The sequence below is a fragment of the Xyrauchen texanus genome, chromosome 2 (assembly GCF_025860055.1).
Source record: "Xyrauchen texanus isolate HMW12.3.18 chromosome 2, RBS_HiC_50CHRs, whole genome shotgun sequence".
Lineage (NCBI taxonomy): Eukaryota > Metazoa > Chordata > Actinopteri > Cypriniformes > Catostomidae > Xyrauchen > Xyrauchen texanus.
This window is the reverse complement of record NC_068277.1, coordinates 55,266,131-55,288,614: the sequence shown is the minus strand read 5'-3', so window position 1 is coordinate 55,288,614 and position 22,484 is coordinate 55,266,131. Positions and strand designations below refer to the sequence as shown.

Sequence of the window (22,484 nt, the reverse complement as noted above, 5' to 3'; positions counted from 1 at the left end):
TGGGCCAGTACCCACGAAGATGCCACACTTCTCGTAGAGTGTGCTCGAACCGCAAGGGGAGGGGCATGGCCTGGATGTGATAGGCTAGGGAAATAGCATCAACAACTCAATGAGCTAACCTCTGTTTGGAGACCGAGTTCCCTTTCCACCGTCCGCCAAAGCAGACAAAGAGCTACTCAGAGCATCTAAAGCCCAGCATGCGGTCCATGTAGATATGCAAAGTACGTACTGGACACAGCAACGAAGAGTCTGGGTCTGCCTCCTCCCAGGGCAGCGCTTGAAGGTTCACGACCTGATCTCTGAAGGGGGTCATAGGAACCTTGGGCACGTAGCCTGGTCGTGGTCTTAGGATGACATGAGCATCTGCCAGACCGAACTCCAGGCAAGAGTCGATGACAGAGAATGCTTGCAGGTCCCTCACCCTCTTGTTGGAGGTGAGTGCGATCAGGAGGGCCGTCTTCAAGGAGAAGGCTTTGAGCTTGACTGAATCAAGCGACTCAAAGGGGGGTCTCTGAAGGCCTGAGAGGACCACTGCATCTGTGCTTCTGTACCGAGGGGGGCTTCCGTTAGGGAGTACCAGACGGGCAGTGAGAAATGTCTTGGGAGGCAAAGAAATCTATCTGTGCCCTGTCAAAGTAGCTCCAAATCAGCTGGACCACCTGGGGGTGGAGCCTCCACTCTCCACTGAGCGCAACCTGCCGCAGCAGCTCATCCGCCGTCATGTTGCGGTTGCCCGGAATGTGAATGGCGAGCAGCAACCTGAGTCGCGGCTGACTCCTAAGGAGGAGATGGCAGGCGAGTTGTGACATATGACGGGAGCATATGCGACCTTGGCGATTTATGTACGCTACCGTGGTGGTGCTGTCTGAATGGATTAAGACGTGCTTGCCCCGAATCAGCAGGAGAAACCTCCGCAGGGCAAGTAGTACAGCCAACAACTCGAGGCAGTTGATGTGCCAACGCAGGCGGGGCCCCGTCCCGGAGCCCGTGGCTGCATGCCCGTAGCACACGGCGCCCCAACCCAGTTGCGAGGCATCTGTGGTGATCACGACATGTCTGGACACCTGCTGTAGGGGGACTCCTATCTGCAGAAAACAGAGGTCTGTCCAAGGGTTGAAAGTCTGACAGCAGGAAGGGGTGATAAACACACGGTATGTGCCACGGCGCCATGCCATCTCGGGACTCAAGTCTGAAGCCAGTGCTGGAGCTCGAGGTAGTTGAGTATGCGGATGCCCACTTCCCGTAGCAGGGAAAGGGCTGCCTCTTCGACCTTGGTGAAGATGTGAGGGGACAGGGACTGGCAATGTACTGATACGCCTGACCGTCGACCGCAAACCATAAGAAGGGTCGGTGTCAAGGCAGAATGGAGACGTGGAAGTACGCTTCCTTCAGGTCTACTGCCGCGAAACAATCTTGATGCCGAACGCAGGTTACAATTCTCCTATTTTGATTTTGAACGGGAGTCTGTGTAAAGTCCTGTTGAGAACTCGCAAGTCCAAGATTGGGTGCAACCCACCACCTTTTTTTTTGTACGATGATGTAAGGGCTGTAGAAACCCTTCTTCATCTCGGCTGGAGGGACAGGCTCTATCTCGTCCTTGAGTAACAGAGTGGCCATCTCTGCTCGTAAGCTGCTTGCATTCTCGCCGCGCAATGAGGTGGTGCGAATACGGCTGAAACAAGGAGGGAGCCTAGTGAATTGAATCACATAGCCGAGTCGGATGGTCCTGGCCAGCCAACGCAACGAGCTGGGAAGCGCAAGCCATGTGTATAAGCTCCGTGCGAGGGGTACTAATGGGACGATAATTTTGGACATACCGGGTGGAGCCTCACAGCTGGGGTGAGCAGGTAATAGTGCATTGGGAGGCAAAGGCGCATCCCGAGGCTTGGGTGCTGAGATAAAACTCAAAGCACTTACATTGTGCCATGCAAATCGGCCTCCGTCTGTTTCTTCACTGCCGAGAACTGCTGGGCAAAGTTGTCAACGGTGTCCCCGAAGAGACCGAACTGGGAGACAGAGGCATTGAGAAAGCGGGCTTTGTCAATGTTGCTCATCTCGACCGAGTTCAACCACAGGTGGCGTTCCTGGACCACGAGGGTGGCCATCGCCCATCAGTGACGACATTGTCCAAAAGGCCTTGGTGGGCAGTACCGGGCAGTCCCACCATGTGGCGGCATCTCAGGACACAGGTGGATCGCAACCGCCCTGTCCACCTGAGGGACCTCTGTGTACCCGTGGACTGCTCTGCCATCCAGGGTAGTGAGAGCAGACGAGCGAGGAGGTCGGTTTCGGGCAGCAAAAGGTGCCCTCCACGAACTCGTCAGCTCATCATGCACTTCCGGAAAGAAAGGTACCGGGGGGGCGTGTCTGGGAGCGACGCCCGGAGACGAGGTACCTATCATCAAGCCTCAAGTGTTGGGGGAGAACGGAGGGTTCTAGTCCAACCCAATGCTCACAGTGGCCCGGGAAAGCATGTCGGCCATCTGCGCGTCAGACTATGACTGGGTGGGCTGGCCCGAGGATGGAAGTCTGGTCAGGTCTTCAGCATCAGATGCCTGAACGTTCTCCGAAGCAGTGGCAATGTCGTCATCCAGACCTGGCTCCAGAGATGAGGCAAACTGGCCGTGAAGCAAACCGCCATCATCCCGAGCGCAGACGGAAGCAAACGAGCGTGCCGGTGTGGGTGGTTCGTGGGGCTGCACCTGGCGAAACCAAGCCCGCTGCCATCCTCAGTGTCAGACATGACGAGGCCACTCTCCGATGCCGTGATCGACAACTCATCTTCGTTGTCATGAGACGGGCCGTAAACCTCGCTCCAGAGTGTGGTCAGAGTATACGAGCATAACGGGAAATGGGAGGTCCATGGGGGAATATCCGGTGGAGAGGCTCCCATTGATGTCCCCATATCGCCCCAGTGCTAACAGACCCCGCCTCATACCCGTAGGTAGAATGACGGAGTTGGGGAGCCGCTGGGGTGGCTTGCCCTCTTACGAAGGTGAGCCGTGACCACAACATAGCCATGGTCATGTCCTCGCAATGAGGGCATGAACCATCCACGAACGCTGACTCGTGACCGTCAGAAGCAGGGAGATATAGACCGCAACCAGGAATTATACACAAAGGAAAATGAAACGTCTTGAAAAAGACGCTTTCGTTTGTGCCAGTCTTTTAGAGAAAATATATACTCTTTTGTGATATATATATATACGTATATATACACTCACCTAAAGGATTATTAGGAACACCATACTAATACTGTGTTTGACCCCCTTTCGCCTTCAGAACTGCCTTAATTCTACGTGGCATTGATTCAACAAGGTGCTGAAAGCATTCTTTAGAAATGTTGGACCATATTGTTAGGATAGCATCTTGCAGTTGATGGAGATTTGTGGGTTGCACATACAGGGCTCCCGTTCCACCACATCCCAAAGATGCTCTATTGGGTTGAGATCTGTTGACTGTGGGGGCCATTTTAGTACAGTGAACTCATTGTCATGTTCAAGAAACCAATTTGAAATGATTCGAGCTTTGTGACATGGTGCATTATCCTGCTGGAAGTAGCCATCAGGGGATGGGTACATGGTGGCCATAAAGGTATGGACATGGTCAGAAACAATGCTCAGGTAGGCCGTGGCATTTAAACGATGCCCAATTGGCACTAAGGGGCCTAAAGTGTGCCAAGAAAACATCCCCCACACCATTACACCACCAGCAGCAGCCTGCACAGTGGTAACAAGGCATGATGGATCCATGTTCTCATTCTGTTTACGCCAAATTCTGACTCTGCCATCTGAATGTCTCAACAGAAATCGAGACTCATCAGACCAGGCAACATTTTTCCAGTCTTCAACTGTCCAATTTTGGTGAGCTCTTGCAAATTGTAGCCTTTTTTTCCTATTTGTAGTGGAGATGAGTGGTACCCGGTGGGGTCTTCTGCTGTTGTAGCCCATCCGCCTCAAGGTGGTGCGTGTTGTGGCTTCACAAATGCTTTGCTGCATACCTCGGTTGTAACGAGTGGTTATTTCAGGCAAAGTTGCTCTTCTATCAGCTTGAATCAGTCGGCCCATTCTCCTCTGACCTCTAGCATCAACAAGGCATTTTCAGCCCACAGGACTGCCGCATACTGGATGTTTTTCCCTTTTCACACCATTCTTTGTAAACCCTAGAAATGGTTGTGCGTGAAAATCCCAGTAACTGAGCAGATTGTGAAATACTCAGACCGGCCCGTCTGTCACCAACAACCATGCCACGCTCAAAATTGCTTAAATCACCTTTCTTTCCCATTCTGACATTCAGTTTGGAGTTCAGGAGATTGTCTTGACCAGGACCACACCCCTAAATGCATTGAAGCAACTGCCATGTGATTGGTTGATTAGATAATTGCATTAATGAGAAATTGAACAGGTGTTCCTAATAATCCTTTAGGTGAGTGTATATAAGAGGCTCTGCTGTACTGCCGAAGTGCCCAGGGGTGTTGCACGACACAACTGTAGTGTGTGAGGGGGAGAACCGTTGTAATTCGCCGGAGATCCAGCAGCTTTAGCAAGTGGGAGAGATGCATGGAATGGCAGGAAGGATTCAGCTCAGTGAATGCATCTGCTTGGCTCCGAAGAAGAAATCTGAGTGTGTGTTTGCAAGCGGCATGCAAATTCCACACAACAATACTCTTTGGCCTTTTCTCAAAGATCCGAGATGTCCCAAGGGTGACCCCTGGTGTAGTGTCAACTCATCGACACAACGTTGAGAGAGTGACAGATAGGGAACTGTCCTTTTAAATATTTGTGTGTATGCAACCTGAGCATTACATCACATAAGTTTTGCAATGTAATGGAGTTGCAAAGATCATCACATACATGTATTTTACCAAACATTCATTCTGCTTAGTCATTTATTTTTGTTAATAAACTTCATCGTGTAAAATGCAAAATCAAGACGACTCCTTGTATTGTTAAACAGGTTGAGCCATTTGTAGAATGTTGAGGAGAACTACTTTGTGTTGCATTGATGTGAATGAAGGGATGCAGTTGGCTGTGTGATTTTAATAAGGGGGACCGGGCGGGCTGTTGTGGGGTATTTTCCCTGCTTCTCTTTCTCTTCCCTTGTGCCCTGTAAGACTGCTGTTGATCCTGATCCCTTCATCAGTAATATACCTACTCTCATCCCACTTCTTCCTATCTGGTATGCCATCTAACAGTTCCTGTCCTTCACAGCCTACTTCATAATCTTCCCTTTTTCCAAGTAACCCTTTTTGATAAATTGATTTCTTTAATTTTTGTGGTAATATTTAATGCTAATATTTTCCCTACTTGGCATAATTTATATTGTGACAACCAGACTAGGGAAATTAGACTTTTCGTTTGCAGGGTACACAGTGCGGTCCAAAAGTCCACTAGTAAACCTCTAGTAAAAATGCTTCTATTTTGCATGTAACTAATTTAATACAAAGTTTTTCATTACTAAATGTACTGTTGATATAACAATTAGTGAAAAGTGGAATTGAAAAATTACCATGAATTAATTCGTTTTTCGGATGTCACCTTTTGCTTGAAAGCTTTTTTTTTTGTCATAAATCTAAGAGAAAATGCAACAAATCAGGACAAATCTAGAACAGGATTCATTACTTTCACACTGAAATTTCCTAAAACATAACTGGCTGTCAAAACATATTGATTTACACATAACACATAAGATACACATAAATTACACAAGTATTTTCTCAGGCACTTATTGAGTCATATTGTTCATGTGTTGTACTTGCTATAGTTTACATCCATGTTGTTTCTTCAACAAATAGCAAAGTCAAATGTACGTCAATCACTGAATCAACAGCACAACCTTGAGTAAGAAATAGCATAAATAGTATGTATGTGTATATGCATACAGACCCCTACTGATAAATCACTATTGTTTTTATTTTATTGAATGCACAGAAAAGTGATATAGTATTTATTTGTGGGAATATAGTACTCATTTCTCATGTAATAAACAGGAAATAGATATCCTGTAATATTGAACTTGAATATGAAATAATCATAAAAATAGAATTAATGGAAGTGCAAAAAAACAGACATTCTTCCATACCTAAAGTCTCTAATGACCCTATACACTTTTAGTACTTAAACCATTATAAAAATAAAAAAATAAGTTGTTTCTTGTAAAAAAAAATAATAATAAAAAAACATTAACATGGTCAATGATACAAATTTGCTTACATTTGCTTAGTGGCCTAGAAATAGTGCAGAATCTTGAGATTCTTTCTTAAGCATTTTCTAAAATCCTAAAACTTGTTTCCAGATTTAAAGAAATGTTTTTAAAATAATCCAGATTGTCAGTATGGTCTCAGACTTTTGGACTCCACTGTATTATTTTGCAGTAGTATATTAAATACATAAAAAAATAACTCAGGTGATCTCAAAAACTGTGCAAATCTGTTCTGATCAAACATATTCTACAGCTGACCGAACTATTGTGTCCACAGGGGGAGAAGGGAAAGAAAGGCAAAAAGGGGCCTAAGGGGGAGAAAGGAGAACAGGGTGCCCCTGGATTAGATGCACCCTGCCCATTGGTATGTCCCAGCTGAGAGCTGGAAAACTGCCCCCTGACGTAAGACAGCAGACCCTCAAGGGAAGAGTTGTCCCGTGGTCAAAGTGGCAACCCACCTCTTCCTTGTTATCTGGAATATCAACATAGTTCTCTAGAGGTTATTTAAATTTCAAACCTTTCAAATAAAGCAAGTTTAAACACTTGTCACATCAAGGAATAGTGGTTAAACATGGTTGCTAAGAAACCACTGGGTGACTCCTCTCTGCCCTGTGCCAGGCCCTCTCAAGGAGAGGCTGGAAGGGCGCCTGCAGCCTCTATCCCAGTAACACTCCCAGTTCCGTTTCTATGACACAGGGTTTCCGGGGCTTTAAGGGTGAAAAGGGCGAGCCAGGTCAGCCTGGCCTGGATGGGCTGGATGCCCCGTGCCAATTGGTACAGTATCCTCTTTTCCTACCTCTCCCATGCATGCTGCCTCTTCTGCGGCCACACCACTGAGCAGTTCTCATACAGCTTAAACTTTAACCTCTATGCATGGCTTATGAATGGTGGAGCAGGGCTTATCTCATTGCTTTTCACCTGCAACATGTACTGCATGGCCATCTTTACACAGGTAAACTAATTTTCAAATGCAAAGCAAACGCAGATATCCATTTATTCCCTTATGACTGAATTCTCCCTTTAAATCTAATATTTACTAGCCACTTTGTCATGCAGCCTATGGGCACGCAAATTCTGCATTATTTCACAGAAACTCCCATAGCATCACAGATTTTCTCTCCTAGTGGAAAATCCTTAAAGGAATAGTTCACCCAAAATTAAAAATTCTAGCGTTATTTATGCAGAACTATCCCTTTAAATCTTCTTCTAATTTCCCAGGATGAAAAATTAAGTAGCATTTGAAAGGATAATCGTTCAGCCTATTAAATAATATTTGTTCTCCTAAGGAGAAATAACCAGTACTAACTTACCCTGCATTCCCATAACAATCGATTATTCCCGTACTGAAATTTATTTAGTGAGTCTTTGTCCTCCAACTTTTAACCCTCCCCTGTTCTCACATATATCTGTTCCAATTGGGCACTCCATGCAACTGAAGACTTTTAGCCTTCAAATCCTATCCTGAGTCACTATGATTATATAACATTATTCATTTTGATTGTTTCATGTGGTATGGATCAAATTAATTTTATCCAATGTTATTATCAAAAGGATAGTGAGACTTGTGTATAAAAAGGAGAATTAGGGCAAATTAATATTATTAATGAGACCTAGACAATAAATCAGAAATACATTTTAAAGAAATAGTTCACCCTAAAATGAAAATACTTTCATTATTTACTCATCCCCATGTTGTTTCACACATATGACTGACTGTCTTCCATGGAATGCAAAAAGATATCTTAGGCAGAAAATTAGTAGATTCTGCCACACATCTCCCTTTGTTTTCTACGGAATAAATTTATATGTATTTGTAATTACATGGTGGTGAGAAACTTATGCCAGAATATTCATTTTTGGGTAAGCTATTCATATAATAAAAGTATGATTGATCATTTACCTGATTAGTTCAGTTTGAATTCTCGTTAAGGCTTGCTACAGGGTTGGACAAAGAGAGTTTGCAGTGTCATTAATGCATTTGCCTATACATGGCCAACCCTGAATTTTCATTCTATTTTTATGAATCAGCAAGCATGTACCTCATTACCATGCCTGGTTTGTTTTGACATAATTTCATAAATTAAAGTGTGTATTTTTGGGGGGGTTTATTATTTTATTATATAATATTGTGTTTGCATGCATCATTGACGGACATATTATCACAGTGTCATAAAAAATATGAATAATTTTCAGAACATCATTATGGTTAGCCACGTTTTTGCTACATTCCTGCTAATGTTTCCAGTGTGGTTAATGGGATAGTTCACCCCAAAATTAAATTGCTCTCATCGGTTACGCACCCTCATGCCATCTCAGAAAGTGTATGACTTTCTTTCTTCTGCAGAACACAAATTAAGATTTTTAGAAGAATATGTAGGTCTGTAGGTCTATACAATGCAAGTGAATGGTGAACAAAACTTTGAACCTCCAAAAAGGACATAAAGGCAGCCTAAAAGTAATCCATAAAATTCTATTGGTTAAATCTATATCTTCAGAAGCAACATGATAGTTATGGGAGAGAAACAGATCAATATTTAAGTTATTTTTACTTATTTCAATCTTCTCTTTCACGTTCACATTCTTATTCTTTTGTTTTTGCGATTTATATTTTTCTTGCATATCGCCACCAACTGGGCAGGCAGGAGAATTTATAGAAACTAGTTTCCATTCCACACTTGTCATATCGCTTCTGAAGATATGGATTTTAACATTGGAGTCTTGTGGAATACTTTTATGCTGCCTTTATGTGCATTTTGAAGTTTCAAAGTTTTGGGCCCCATTTACTTGCATTGTATGGACCTACAGAGCTGAAATATACTTCTAAAAATCTTCGTTTGTGTTCAGCAGAAGAAACAAAGTCATACACATCTCGAATGGCTTGAGGAAGAGAAAATGATGGGAGAATTTAAATTTTAAGGAGAGCTATCCCTTTAAACAGAATGCATCAAAAGCCTTGTTAAACCTCAGCATATTGATTCACTGAGAAAATTATACAGAGATAACACAGAAAAGCAATTCAACATTACCTACAGTATCAAACCAGTAATGTAAGAAAGTTAAAAACACTGAATATTTCCTTTTTCTTTTTTCTCTACACAACAGGGTCCAGATGGACTTCCGATGCCAGGCTGTTGGCAGAAGGTATGTTCAGACAGAGTGCCTCAAAAATGCTTAAGCTATTTACTTAAGAGTTAATAAGGAGTGGTTAAATGTTAAAGATCAAGAGCTTTTAACAGCTTTGGAGAAGTAATAACAGCATGAAGTTCAATGTTATTCTTTCATATTTTAGCCATTGAGTGGTCACACATCCTATGGCCCGTGAAACATTGTTTACTTTTGCTCTCTGTCTTACAACATCCTCATCTCTGTTTCCTTTTCAGTGATCACTCTAACTCAAAATGCATGGAGTTTGTACATAGCGCATCACTTTTTTGTATTTATATTTTTGTTAATTAAAAAACATTATCATGTGAATTAAATATAAATGAAAGTGGATATAGATGTGTATACAGTACATGGGGGAAAAACAAGTCTTGAAGCTTACACGTAGCTGCTTCCACTCACACCCGCGTGTTCATGGCAACCTGTGTTACATTCACATCAACAATGTGGAATTTGAACTTGACCAGCAAGAGACTTTTATTCACGAGGATGTGATTTCCCAGCTTTGCATGGCCATTGAAATGAGAGTGGATACCAAAACAGACTAACAGGGTTAACTGAAAAGTTGGAGGGAAAGCTATGAGAAACAGGTGACCGAGGGATCTCGAGAGGATCTTGGCATGCTTAGTGTGTTCATCTATAAATCTATCTCCACACCATTACTACCAGCTCAAAAGACTAAAGACTCCATCCACACACCCCGAAACAAGCATGACGACAACTTGAACTTGTATGTATACACTATGTAAATCACTTTGTGGTGTGGTCAAACTGTATGGCTTCAAATCACTAACTGCCTGTCAGTCTTTGCCACTTTGAAACAAAAAAAGATGTGTTCCTCTAAGCAGGTTTCATTGTTCCTTTGTTTGTTTTTTCCACCTTATGAAGGGTGTCACGCCTTGGCTGGTGGCTTGAGAAAGTGATTCTCAAGAAAAGTGGAAATGCTGGTTTACTTTATTGTAAAGAGGTTAGTCAGGATCTGTCTCTCAGCCCTGAGTGACCACTTACAGACTCACATTATCAGAAGGACAGAAGATGGATACATTGTATTGTCTACGCCCACACCTGAGTACACTAGGCAAATTATCGTTTTTCCAGATGTGTTAAACACAGATTTCCTTGTGCAGGAAATCACTATGTTCACCCCTTCACCAGTAAATCCATCTTTTTGTAGCAAGGAGCTACACATCTACTGAGAAAGGCAGGATGGTATTTTTACATTATTATTATAATTTTTTTATTATTAATGGAATAAAAATGAAAACCATGTACCCATCATCTTGTTGTTCCAAATGCGTATGGCTTTTTCCCCCATAAAAGTAATCCATATTACTCAAGTGATTAAATCCATATCTTTAGAAGTGATATGATAGGTGGGGGGTTAGAAACAGATAAATATTTAAAAAGTCCTTTTTTTTTACTTTAAATATCCACTTAAACTTTCACATCTGAAAGTCACGTCTGGCGCCTGTTTAATTTCACTTTCACATCTGAAAGTGAAAATGAAAGTGGCGATTTATAGTAAAAAATGACTTGAGTGTTGTACTGTTTCTCACACACACCAATCATATCACTTCTGAAGATATGGGTTTAACCACTGGAGTAATATGGATTACTTTTATGTTGCCTTCATAGGTCTGGCCACTGTTCACTTGCGTTGTATTGACCTACAGTGCTAATCTTCTATAAACCTTAATTTGTGATCAGCAGAAGAAAGTAAGTCATACACATCTGGGATGACATGAGGATGAGAAAATGAGAGAATTTTCATTTTTGCCTGAACTATACCTTTAATGGTGACTGAGACTATCATTCTACCTAACATATCATTTTGAGCTCCATGGAGAGGGGAAAAAAGTCATATATATTTGGAACAACATCAGGGTGAGTAAATGATGACAGACTTTTTTGTTGAACTATCCTTTTAAGGTGTGTGTTAATATTGAAATTTGCTTTTTGTGTATTATAGCCTTTGGTGCCTGAAGTAATTTGTTATTCATTCCTTAATTGGAAACATTTATATTTGATATGCTTTAAGTTGTAAATATAACATTTCAGTGTTGCAGCTACAAAAAAATCTTGTAAGTGATCTTTATGTATTACACAGTATGTGAAGGGCAAAATATTCTCACAGTCCTTTTGAAACTCCCAAGTCCTGCTAATGCAGTGAAGAATGTAACATATTTACATGCAACATGCAACATGATGTACAGTTTAGCTAAACCAGTGGCAGTTCTGGCTTACTTGGTGACCTAGATGAGATCTGACATGGCGCCTCCCCTTAACAACTGCCCCACCCCAATAAATAAAGAAAATAGCAGACTTCTACAGATATTTTATTCGACATATTTGCCCAGCAATCACATGGTTGAGATACAAATTTTTGCAAGACCATTGAGGCGATCGTGTGTCATGGTGTAGCCTACCTATACTGTTGATCATGGTTATCTTAGTTGTTGTCAGAATACATTATGAACATCCATAGTCTTAACCATATAAAACCTTTAAGGCTGAGCAGCCTGTCAGGGCACCTTTCTTTTATCATGATCTTGCGAGCAGAGGGCGAGGTTGGCATATTTCGGGGGCCTTTCTCCCATCTTGCAAGCTCTGTGCAGTGGTTGCTGGGCAGTTTCCATGTCGTGCCGCCCCAGAAAGCCTTGGCCCTAGGCACCTGCCTATATTGCCTATGCCTAGATCCGCTACTGAGCTAAACTGTCAAACATGTTAAATACAGTGTTACATTCTTCATGGCTTCACATGACTTGGGAGAGTTAAAGGGACTGTGAGAATGTTTTGACCTTCACATACTGTGGTTGATATGTGCAGCGCACCATAACAAGTCTTTTGACAGTATTACTTTTATTGCAATTCAAATGCTTGTAGAATGTTCAACAAATCCTTCTCAGGCAATCAATATTAGTCAGCATAATCAAATACAGTGTTAATGGATGAACAAAGAGAAAACAATCAGCAGTCATAGCAGAGCTTTATTCCTTAGCAATGAGTATCATTACATAGCTTATAACCGATACCTTAACCAGCACCACTACATTCCATACAATTTAATCCTTATGTTCATTTATTATTACAGCTTTAAAATCGATCATTACTTTGAAATGAGACTTCTGCCACAGTAGTTAAATAAAAAATAATGCATGATTGCAGCATTCAGGATTAAGTTTTCTTTAAACTTCTATGGGTATTTTAGATAACCACAATGCAGAAAATGTTGGTAGCTTTGTTTTGAATTTGTTTTATTGTTAAGATAGCAGATTGGTTTATAAACAGGCATTCCTTTTAACATGAGGTAGCATTGAAAAACAAAATGTTTTACCATAATGTATTGTACTTCTGTTTTTCCTCACATGTGATTATTGTATGTGTTTTTGTTTGCTTGTTTTTATTGATCTTTTTTGCCAACAATTGATTAGTTTATAAAGATATCACTGATGTTGATATTTGGTGGAATTTAGGTGAAATATTATCAGACCTGGGCTGAGGTGAAGGAAAAGGTGTTATTGACATGTAACAATTTAATGTACGTAACAGTCTCTCCCTTTCGCCTTTCTTTCTTTTTCTCCATCTCTTGCTGCATTGAATGTACAGTAGATTAATATATGTATAGTTGACTATGAGTGTGCAAAAACATTTGTTCATTTCATTAAAAGGTGCAATTTATATTTCTCTTTTATGTAGCCTACTGATGTAATGTGCACCATACACAAATGCAACTTGATGTCAGTTACACAGCAGTAGCCTATTGTAATATTAGTATATTATTTTAATCACTTTCGTGTTGGCACCAGTGATTCTTTTTTTAAAGAGTGCAGTATATGGTTGAAAATTGTAGGCTAATGATTATGTATGCTGTATTTTTGCATATATTTGATTTTATATTGTCTCACTGTTAAATGTCATGCATACCAGACACATTTCATTTCTCTGTAAGCCATTTGAATGCGATTTCATTCAAGTTTTTGTTAGTGTATTGTTATTATTTCAAATTTTTTATTTTTTATTTTTTTCTTTCCTTCCAAGATTTATTTTGGGTTCATTACAAGTTAAGCTCAATCAACAGGATTTGTGTCAGTAGCCTAACAGGCCAATGACATGTGGTGCTGGTGCATCGTGGGTGAAATGAGTTCAAGTCCTGGCTCGTGAGGTCCTTTCTGATCCCATTCCCACTCTTCTCCCTTGTCATTTCCCATCTCCTCTCTACTAATTCTGTCATTAAAAAGCCTACAAAAGTCCACACATTTATAAACAGCATTTGTGGCATAATGCTTTTCTTAAAAAAAGAAAATCGAGGTTATCGTGAGGCATTTCCAGTGGAAGTGAATGGGGCCAATTTTTGGAGGGTTTAAATGCAGAAATATGAAGCTTATAAGTTTATAAAAGCACTTACATTTATTCTTCTGTTAAAACGCATGTATTATTTGAGCTGTAAAGTTGTTTAATATCAGGTTTTAGGGTTTGTTGTCATTACGGCGTCATGGCAACGAAGTTGTAAAATTGTCTATAACTTTTTACAAAAAAGGTTAGTAAGTGATCACACTAAAATCACATTAACATGCATATTGTTTACATCTTGTGGCTATACTTTTGAAACTGTGAGTATTTTAATGTAAACGGATTGGCCCTATTCACTTCCACTGTAAGTGCCTGACTATTGATTGTTTTATTTTTGTTTTTTTTTAAGGAGGGACAAGTACATTTATTATTTTTTGATTGTTTTATTTTTTGTGGTAAGCAACATTATGTGACAAATGCTGTTGAGCTTTACTTGTTTTTAACCTGGAATATTAATTTACCAGTGGTGGTGCTGAATTAAAAATGTCCTTGTTTTGTTTTAGTTTTTTCTCACTCTCTTTTGCCAAAATACGTTTATTACAGAAAATGTCAGTGCTTTATTTTCCTAAACTTTGTAAGTTATGACAATCCATGATTTTCTAAAGCATATGTTTGTTCAGTGTTTTACTTGTTTCTTTGTAATAATAATTTTTTCATCCGCTTATATTGAATAATATTAAAAACAGACTAAGATTCATGCATTTTCACTCGAACAGTGAAATTAGTCAACATCCAGAACAACAACTAAATAATAAGAATAACAACAGCAACTAGTGTGTCTTATTATAATATTAAAAGATTTGAAAGTTCATTATACATTATTTGGTCAGGTTTTGTTGTAGTAAATATTGTGAATGTGGTATAGCCCACAGTCAAATGTATTTTTGGTCATTTAAAAAAAAAGATTTTTTTTTAAGTCAAATATATTTTATTCTGTCTTTGTCGATCCTTTAGTTACTCTGCATTTTTGGAGATTTTTTTCGTTTACTTCATTTGTTGCCAGTGTGTGTTATTGTTATTTTGATTATTATTATTATTATTATTATTGTTGTTGTTGTTGGGGATTTGCTACATGATTGTTCATTGTTATAAATGGCTCTAGACAATACATTTTCAATAGGCCCTACATGTTATATGCCAATAATGTTGGAGCCAATAAATATTGTTCTTAGTTGCTACATTTCTGACTTCTTTATTCTCAACCTATTGATTGATTGGTCGCATTTTTGCAATAGGGATTGACTGCAGCCACCTCCGTCCTTCTCTCTCGCTCTCTCTCTCTCTCTCTCTCTCTCTCTCTCTCTCTCTCTCTCTCTCTCTCTCTCTCTCACTCACACACACACACAAGTGCACATGTGGGACAGGTCCCTCACACACTTCTACACTGCCAGACAATTCTTGCTACCTCCAACAAGTAACATACAAAACCGTTTGACAGGCACAGGACACAGACAGGCACACAAATGGCAACGGAAACTTTCGAGAAACAGAAGACCATCGATCTTCGAAAGAAACATGTAGGGTAAGGAATATTGCTACTTTTAAAAAGCAATTAACTGGGAACGGTTCGGTAATAATGGCAGCTGTTAGCCTTAGTAACCGCATTTTTTACGATCGAAAAATGTCTCATGCATGTTCTGATGAAACAGTACTGAATCTAAAAGCACTGAAGACGATCAATATCAGACGGCACACCACTCATTGAATAAATAATTGAGGATATTTGAGAGTAGCACGAGGTAAATGTGTAAGGAAAGTAACTTTAAATTACTTAAGAAAAAATGCTTAGTTATAGTTGGAGCAAAATGTATTTGTCATATTTCTTTTCTTTTTTACTTTCTGTTTTTAGATGTTACTTATAATATTTCACCCAAGACAGATGCATCCTGATAATACATATGCTCTTATCTTACCCACTTTCAATTCATAATTAATACACTTTTATTTATTTATTATTTGAAGTATTATTTTTTATATAAAAATAATATTATATATTATAAAATAACTATATAATATCACATTCAATTTTATTATTTCGTTTATTAATTTTGTTAGGCTGCACTTTGCTTCTTTTGTTTGTCTCTTTTTAAATATGTTTTATTATCTTTGCTCTTCTGCCCTTGTGTAGTCCATCCTGCAAAGTATTCTTCAGTCATGACCCTATCAAGATTGTCCGAGCAAGGGGCCAGTACATGTACAATGAGAAAGATGAGAGATACCTGGATTGCATAAACAACGTAGCCCATGGTACAGTATGTACTGAAGACAGTGAGTCTGTCTGAACTGTCTGTTTTAAAGCCAGAGAACTGTGGTCACAAAAGTGTGAACCTACTCTAGGGAGGTTTGTGGAAAATGTTGTTAAAAATATAAATATAAAAGCATAAACATGAAATCAGGTCTGCAAAGACAGACAACATTGGAATTTATATATTGTGAATTATAATAATAATAATTATTATTTGTATTTATATATTATTTCACAATACTCAAGGTCACTTTAGAAAGAAATCATATAGCAAAACAAAATTAAATGAAAACAAAAACAAACAAATAAATAAACAATCAATAACCCGGGAAGATGAGGAAGAAGAGCAAGTCCATGTAAACATTTAAAGGTTATGATTAGAATTTGTAATTGTATGTGTGACGATACTGGCAACCAGTTAAGCTGACGTAATATGAGAGTGATATGGTCAGATTTCTTCATATGTGCAAGGGCCCTGGCAGCCGAGTCTTGAATGTATTGAAGTAATTTGTAGTTTTAGAAGGAAAACCAAAAAGATGTGTATTACAATATTCTAGCATGAATAACAGTTTCTGCATCTTTCTTGCTTAACAAAGACCAAAGACTTAAATTATGCTTTTTTGACATGATTACTGTTCTTCAAAATTCAGCGAAGGGTCAAATATCACCACTAGAATATGAACAGTGGGAGAGGGCTGAATGGCAACACCATCTATGCTCAAGCTAAGGTAATGTTCAGAGGAAATAACGGAAATAAAGAAAATTGCCCCAAACATTTTAAACTATAGACCTTAAGCAAGGCAAACCTTTAAAACTTTAAATGTAAAAAAATTTACCAGGGCTCTAAACGGAGCAACAACATTCCTTACAACCCAACTGTCCTTGTGAGGTATTTACTGCTAATTAAAGGAATTTTACGGAATGTTGATTACCACAAAAAATAATTCCTCCTTTTAATGGAGGTTACAGTTAAGCACTTACAATGGAAGTGAATGGGGACAATGGAAGTGAATGGGGCCAATTTTTAGAGGGTTGAAAGGCAGTAATGTGAAGCTTATAATTTTATAAAAAGAACTTACATTAATTCTTGTTAAAACGTGTGTATTATTTGAGCTGCAAAGTTGTTCAAATTGTAATTTTTAAACAGTCGTTTCAGGATTTTAGGGTTTGTTGACATTACACCGTCATGGAAATAAAGTTGTAAAATTGGCTATAACTTTTCACAAAAACGTTTAGTAAGTGATTTTATCACGCTTAAATCATGTTTGCACGCATGTCTTTTATGTCTTGTGGTTATACCTTAGTATTTTAATGTAAAAAAAAAACTGGCCCCCATTCACTTCCATTGTAAGTGCCTCACCGTAACCAAGATTTTAGATTTTTTTTTTTTAAAGAAAATGAGGAACGAGTCTAAATAATTTTTTTTGGAAATCAACATTATGCCACGAGTTCTTTCAAACAAGCTTAACTTGTACAGAACCCAGAACATTCCTTTAAGTGAGCATTTTAAAAGATAGCTCACCCTAAAATTAAAATTGCCAACACGTTCATGTTGTTCCAAACCTGAATGACCTTTTTTTTTCCCATACAACCCAAATGTATTTGTTACGCAGGACCAGACAGCCTTAGTTACCATTCACTTTCATTGTCTGTATTTCTTTAGTGAAATCTAAAGTTTCACATATTCTTAAGCATAAAGGTGATTATGTTTATCATTTGTTTGATTTCACTATACATCACTAATCAGCATGTAGTTTTGATGTAATTAATTTTGTAAAAATAATATGTAATTCAATTATATTATATTATGCAATAATGTATATATGTCATTGGAAATATCAGATTGTTTGAGACTGACGTCCTCAGTGTTAATGCCCTTTGACTCTCCTTAGAAAAAGTATAATGGTGTCAAATTCTGGTGAACTCTAATAATAATAATACTAAACTCATATCATATAAAGTTATCTGTGCTAGTATATGTTCATTCTTGATGGAATAATTTCACTGCTGTTTCTGCTTTTTTAATCCAGTGGGTCATTGCCACCCAGACGTGGTCAAAGCAGGAGCAGAGCAAATGGAGATTCTCAACACCAACTCTCGCTTCCTGCATGACAATCTGGTCTTGTATGCTCACCGTCTCCAAGACACCCTTCCTGAAAAGCTCTCTGTCTGCTACTTTGTCAACTCCGGGTAGGTCAATGAGCTCATTTCAGAGGCCAGCCAAATACCATCTGTTTGTGCCATGGGATTGTGATGGTTTAACATCATGAATATTCATTACCCAGTTGAGCAGATGTAAACAGAAGGGCCATATATTTTGTGTACTTTTTCTGTTTCTCTGAGTCTGTGGTTCTCAAACTGTGGTGCACGTACCACCAGTGGTATACATAGTGCCTACAGCTGAAATTGTACAAAATGGGCAAGATTTATTTAATTTTCCTTCAAAGTAATCATGACTGGAGGAAATCCAATTCCAAAATGTATTTCCCTTTTTGATTTGATTATTAGCATCTAATAAACCAGCAAAAAATAAATAAATACAATTCTAGAGCTTATAGTTTTTCTAAAAATATATGGCCACATATGTGGACATTGGAACAAAGTTGTGAAATTTAAAAAATACCAAGCTATAGAAAGTTTTTTTTTTTTTCATTAAACTGTTCATTATGTTTCCAGGAGTGTTGCTTATTCAAGTTTTTGAGATGTTACAGACATAACATCAGACATTAGCATAAATAATTCTGATTCTAAGCAATGGCCAGCATCACAGCCAAACATCTTAAAATAAAATGTAGCATTATAAATTCTGAATCTATGTACTGATTAACATTGTCCCATGTCTGCCAAACATGTTGAGTGGTCCAAACATCATCTGTAGCCTGAAACAGAACTTTTGACCGTGTGTTAGTGGTAAATGCACTTAGCTGCATAGGAAAGCTATAGGATGCTCCCTTTCTCCATAGTTAGTGAATGACTTAACCTCCATTATGCTGTCTGTCTGCACTGGCTTCTGAACAGTTCAATATGCACCTTAGTTTCATCCTAACTCCATATTAATTTTAAAAATAAAAATTGCTCAGCTCATTGATTCTCAATATGTAAATGCACAGTAAATATAGTAATGCATTTACTTATGTTAATAAATAGAACCGTATTGAACAGTGATAACAAAATTTAAATTAAAATGAAGTGAAATGACCCACAGATGTGTTAATGTTGAAAGTTATTCAAAAAAACGTGCATGTTTTTTGTTTTTAAGGGAATAAAGTCCCAAAATTAATTTATGTGGACTTCTTGTTTATCAGCGCGCTTAGGCACGAAAAATGAATGAATTTTTTAAAGCTGCATATCAAACAAATTAGAGATGCTACTCTATACACCCAAACAGTTTCAATGAAAAACTTAAAGAGGTTTCTTACCAAAGGCTGTTGGCTCTGCGGCCTTAGAAGCACTTTACAGAAATCAATGTTATGTCATTGTGTCACGTGACTCGGTGCGCTAGATAGAAGTTTAACCCTTAAATGACAGTCTAGAGGTTTGTGAACAGTATTCAGTCAATTTACATCAATTTAAATTATTTGTTGCGTATAGCGAAGCCAATATACTATGTCCACACATGTAGATGCTGGGTCACTCAAGGTTAAATAAAGAAAATAATACTGGGTTGGAACACAACCGGTAAGTAAATGATGACAACCTGTACATTTTTGGGTGAACTGTTCCCTTTAAGCTTACACTTAAAGAGATGTAAATGTACCCAATACTGAGAAAATAATTAGATGGAACATTGTATAGACTAGGTGGCGCTTGAATGTTCTTATTTAATCAAAGGTGGAACTTGGCCTGAAAAGTTGAAGAACCACTACTCCAGGCCATTTAACCATGACATAGTACATTCGGAGAGCTCAGTGTACATGCAGTAGGGATTATTATACTTGCTTCATGCAGAGAAGAACTGTTGAGTGATCCCTGTTTGAATCCTCTGACCTTTTACACAAATATAAATAAACAAGTGTCAAACACCTCTTTCTACACGTGCGCAACATAATTAACTAACCAGACTGTGCTTTTATGAAGACAGCTGCATGAGAACACAAATCTTCACACCCAGCCAGGAAAATATATTGCAGAGAGCCAATTGCCAGTGTTCTTGTCTAGAGCGTTTACAGATGTGGTAAAATATCTAGAAAATATTTCTATAATTGACATTTTTTAATGTTTATTGAAAATATATAAAATTAGTCTTTGTGTTGTTTCACGCTTGGAGTATAATTTAAATTTAAATATTTTAAATAAAAATATTTCACTGCTGCAATGGGATTTCAATACATCTGCTTAGGGAGTGACAGTAAATCTGGCATCTTTCTCTTTTGACTGTCGTAATCCATCTCGCTCTAGTAGTGTCTCTTTTGGAAAGTTGTGGAAACGTAATTTTTTATTTTGCTGTTGGAGTAAATGGGTATGCAAAAATAATATGTGCTGTGGTCTCCCATTCATCACTATATAAATGTAACCAACTCTAATTAACGTCTCAGGTTACGACTGTAACCCTAGTTCCCTGAGAAGGGAACGAGACGATGCGTCGCCCTGCCATACTTCCTGCATCCCTGCGATCGACTAACGCACCGGATATGCTTATATACTTTCCTGGTCATGACGTCACCCGCCCGTGGCGTTCATTCATTCCTTTGACTAGCTGACATACGTGCTTCAGAGGTAATCACGCAAAAGCGTTCCCAAAGTTTCATCGACGCATCGTCTCGTTCCCTTCTCAGGGAACTAGGGTTACAGTCGTAACCTGAGACGTTCCCTTATGAGGGAACTCGCGATGCGCCGATGACGCTTTGGGAACGATAATACCCAATCCGCCATAATTACAAAATGCCAGATGATAAAAAACTGTCGGCAAATGAAGTAAAAAGCACCTGGGATCCTGGGGCAGCTTCCAGGTCCAGGCAATAAAACCTCACAAAAGTCAGCGGCGAGGACCAACCTGCCGCATCACAAACCTCCTGGAGGGAAACTCCTGATAAGAGGGCTTTAGAGGCCGCCATACTTCGAGTAGAGTGAGCTCTGACCACCAAAGGGCACGGCTGGCCAGAGAACTCATATGCAAGAGAAATAACCTCAACTATCCACTTACTGATTGTCTGTTTAGAAGCAGGAAGACCTTTCTTAGGTGAACCAAAACAGACAAACAACTGATCAGATCTTCTCCACGGGGCAGCCCTGTGGACATAAGTGTCCAGTGCTCGCACTGGACACAAGAGATTCAGTTTTTCCTGGTCCGAAGATGTAAACGGAGGAGGACAGAATGCCTGCAGTACAATAGGCCTTGGAACATTGGTTGGCACCTTAGGGACGTAACCCTGCTTAGGGTATAAGAACGCCTTAACCATACCCGGTGCAAATTCCAAACAGGTGGGAGACACCGAAAGAGCCTGAAGGTCTCCGACTCTTTTTAGGGACAAAATGGCTAACAGAAAGATAGTTCTGAACATCAGAAATTTTTCTGAAACTAATTCTATGGGCTCGAAGGGAGCCCCAGACAAGCCTTCCAAAACTATCGCCAAATCCCATGCCGGCACCCTAGTTCGAACCGCAGGCCTCAGCCTCAAGGTGTCACGAAGGAAACGAATAATCAGGGGGTCTCGACCCAAAGATGTACTACCCACAGGGGCGTGGAAAGCCGCAATGGCCGCCACGTAAACCTTTAAGGTAGAAGGAGATAAACCTGATGTAAAGCGATACTGGAGAAACTCAAGTACGGTGTTGACTGAACAGTTAACTGGATCTCGCTGATACTGGTGACACCAAGATGTGAAAACTCTCCACTTAAGTGTATATAATTTCCTCGTGGCTGGAGCTCTGGAGCTAAGAATGGTCTCAACGACCTCAGTCGAGAGACCACTCTCTAAAAGTTGGGCCCCCTCAGAGGCCAAACCCATAGGTTCCAAATTTCCGGTCGGGGGTGAAATATTGTGCCCCCTGCCTGAGACAGAAGGTCTCTCCTGACAGGTACCTCGAAAGGAGGGCCGTCGAGGAGATGAATTAGGTCCGCAAACCAAATTGCCCGTGGAGCTACTAATAGTAGACTTACTCCGTCCCGGCGGACTCTCTCCAGAACTCCTGGGAGCAGAGTAACAGGGGGAAATGCATACAGACGTAGCCTCGGCCACGTCTGTACCATAGCGTCCAACCCCAAGGGGGCTGGTTGCGTGAGGGAGAACCAAAGTGGACAGTGTGTCGTAAGCTGAGACACAAACAGATCCACTTCTGCTTGGCCGTAAAATTCCCAAATGAGCTCCACCGCCTCGGGGTGGAGTCTCCATTCCCCTGGCCTCAGCACCTGCCTCGACAGGGTGTCTGCTCCTATATTCTGGTACCCTGGGATATACACTGCCCTCAGGGAGAGTATTTTCCCCAGGGACCACAAGAGGATCTGGTGTGCCAGTTTGCAGAGTGGACGCGAGCGCAGACCCCCCCTGTCGATTTAAATAAGAGACCACCAATGTGTTGTCTGTAC

The 22,484-nt window shown here is 39.9% G+C and overlaps 2 protein-coding genes across 2 annotated transcripts in view; both read left to right on the top strand.

The window, feature by feature from the left end:
* LOC127659870 (collagen alpha-1(XXV) chain-like) overlaps positions 1 to 14,414 on the top strand; it is a 136,374-nt gene extending 121,960 nt beyond the window's left edge. The window contains exons 32-34 of the mRNA XM_052149831.1: positions 6,479 to 6,565; positions 9,304 to 9,342; positions 9,582 to 14,414. Of these exons, the coding sequence (XP_052005791.1) occupies positions 6,479 to 6,565; positions 9,304 to 9,342; positions 9,582 to 9,584 (129 nt within the window). The 3' untranslated portion in view covers positions 9,585 to 14,414. The remainder of the gene's footprint in view (positions 1 to 6,478; positions 6,566 to 9,303; positions 9,343 to 9,581) is intronic.
* Positions 14,415 to 15,060: 646 nt separating this feature from the next.
* The window catches only part of LOC127659860 (ethanolamine-phosphate phospho-lyase), a 36,538-nt gene continuing 29,114 nt past the window's right edge, over positions 15,061 to 22,484 (top strand). The window contains exons 1-3 of the mRNA XM_052149822.1: positions 15,061 to 15,235; positions 15,842 to 15,960; positions 17,989 to 18,148. Of these exons, the coding sequence (XP_052005782.1) occupies positions 15,177 to 15,235; positions 15,842 to 15,960; positions 17,989 to 18,148 (338 nt within the window). The 5' untranslated portion in view covers positions 15,061 to 15,176. The remainder of the gene's footprint in view (positions 15,236 to 15,841; positions 15,961 to 17,988; positions 18,149 to 22,484) is intronic.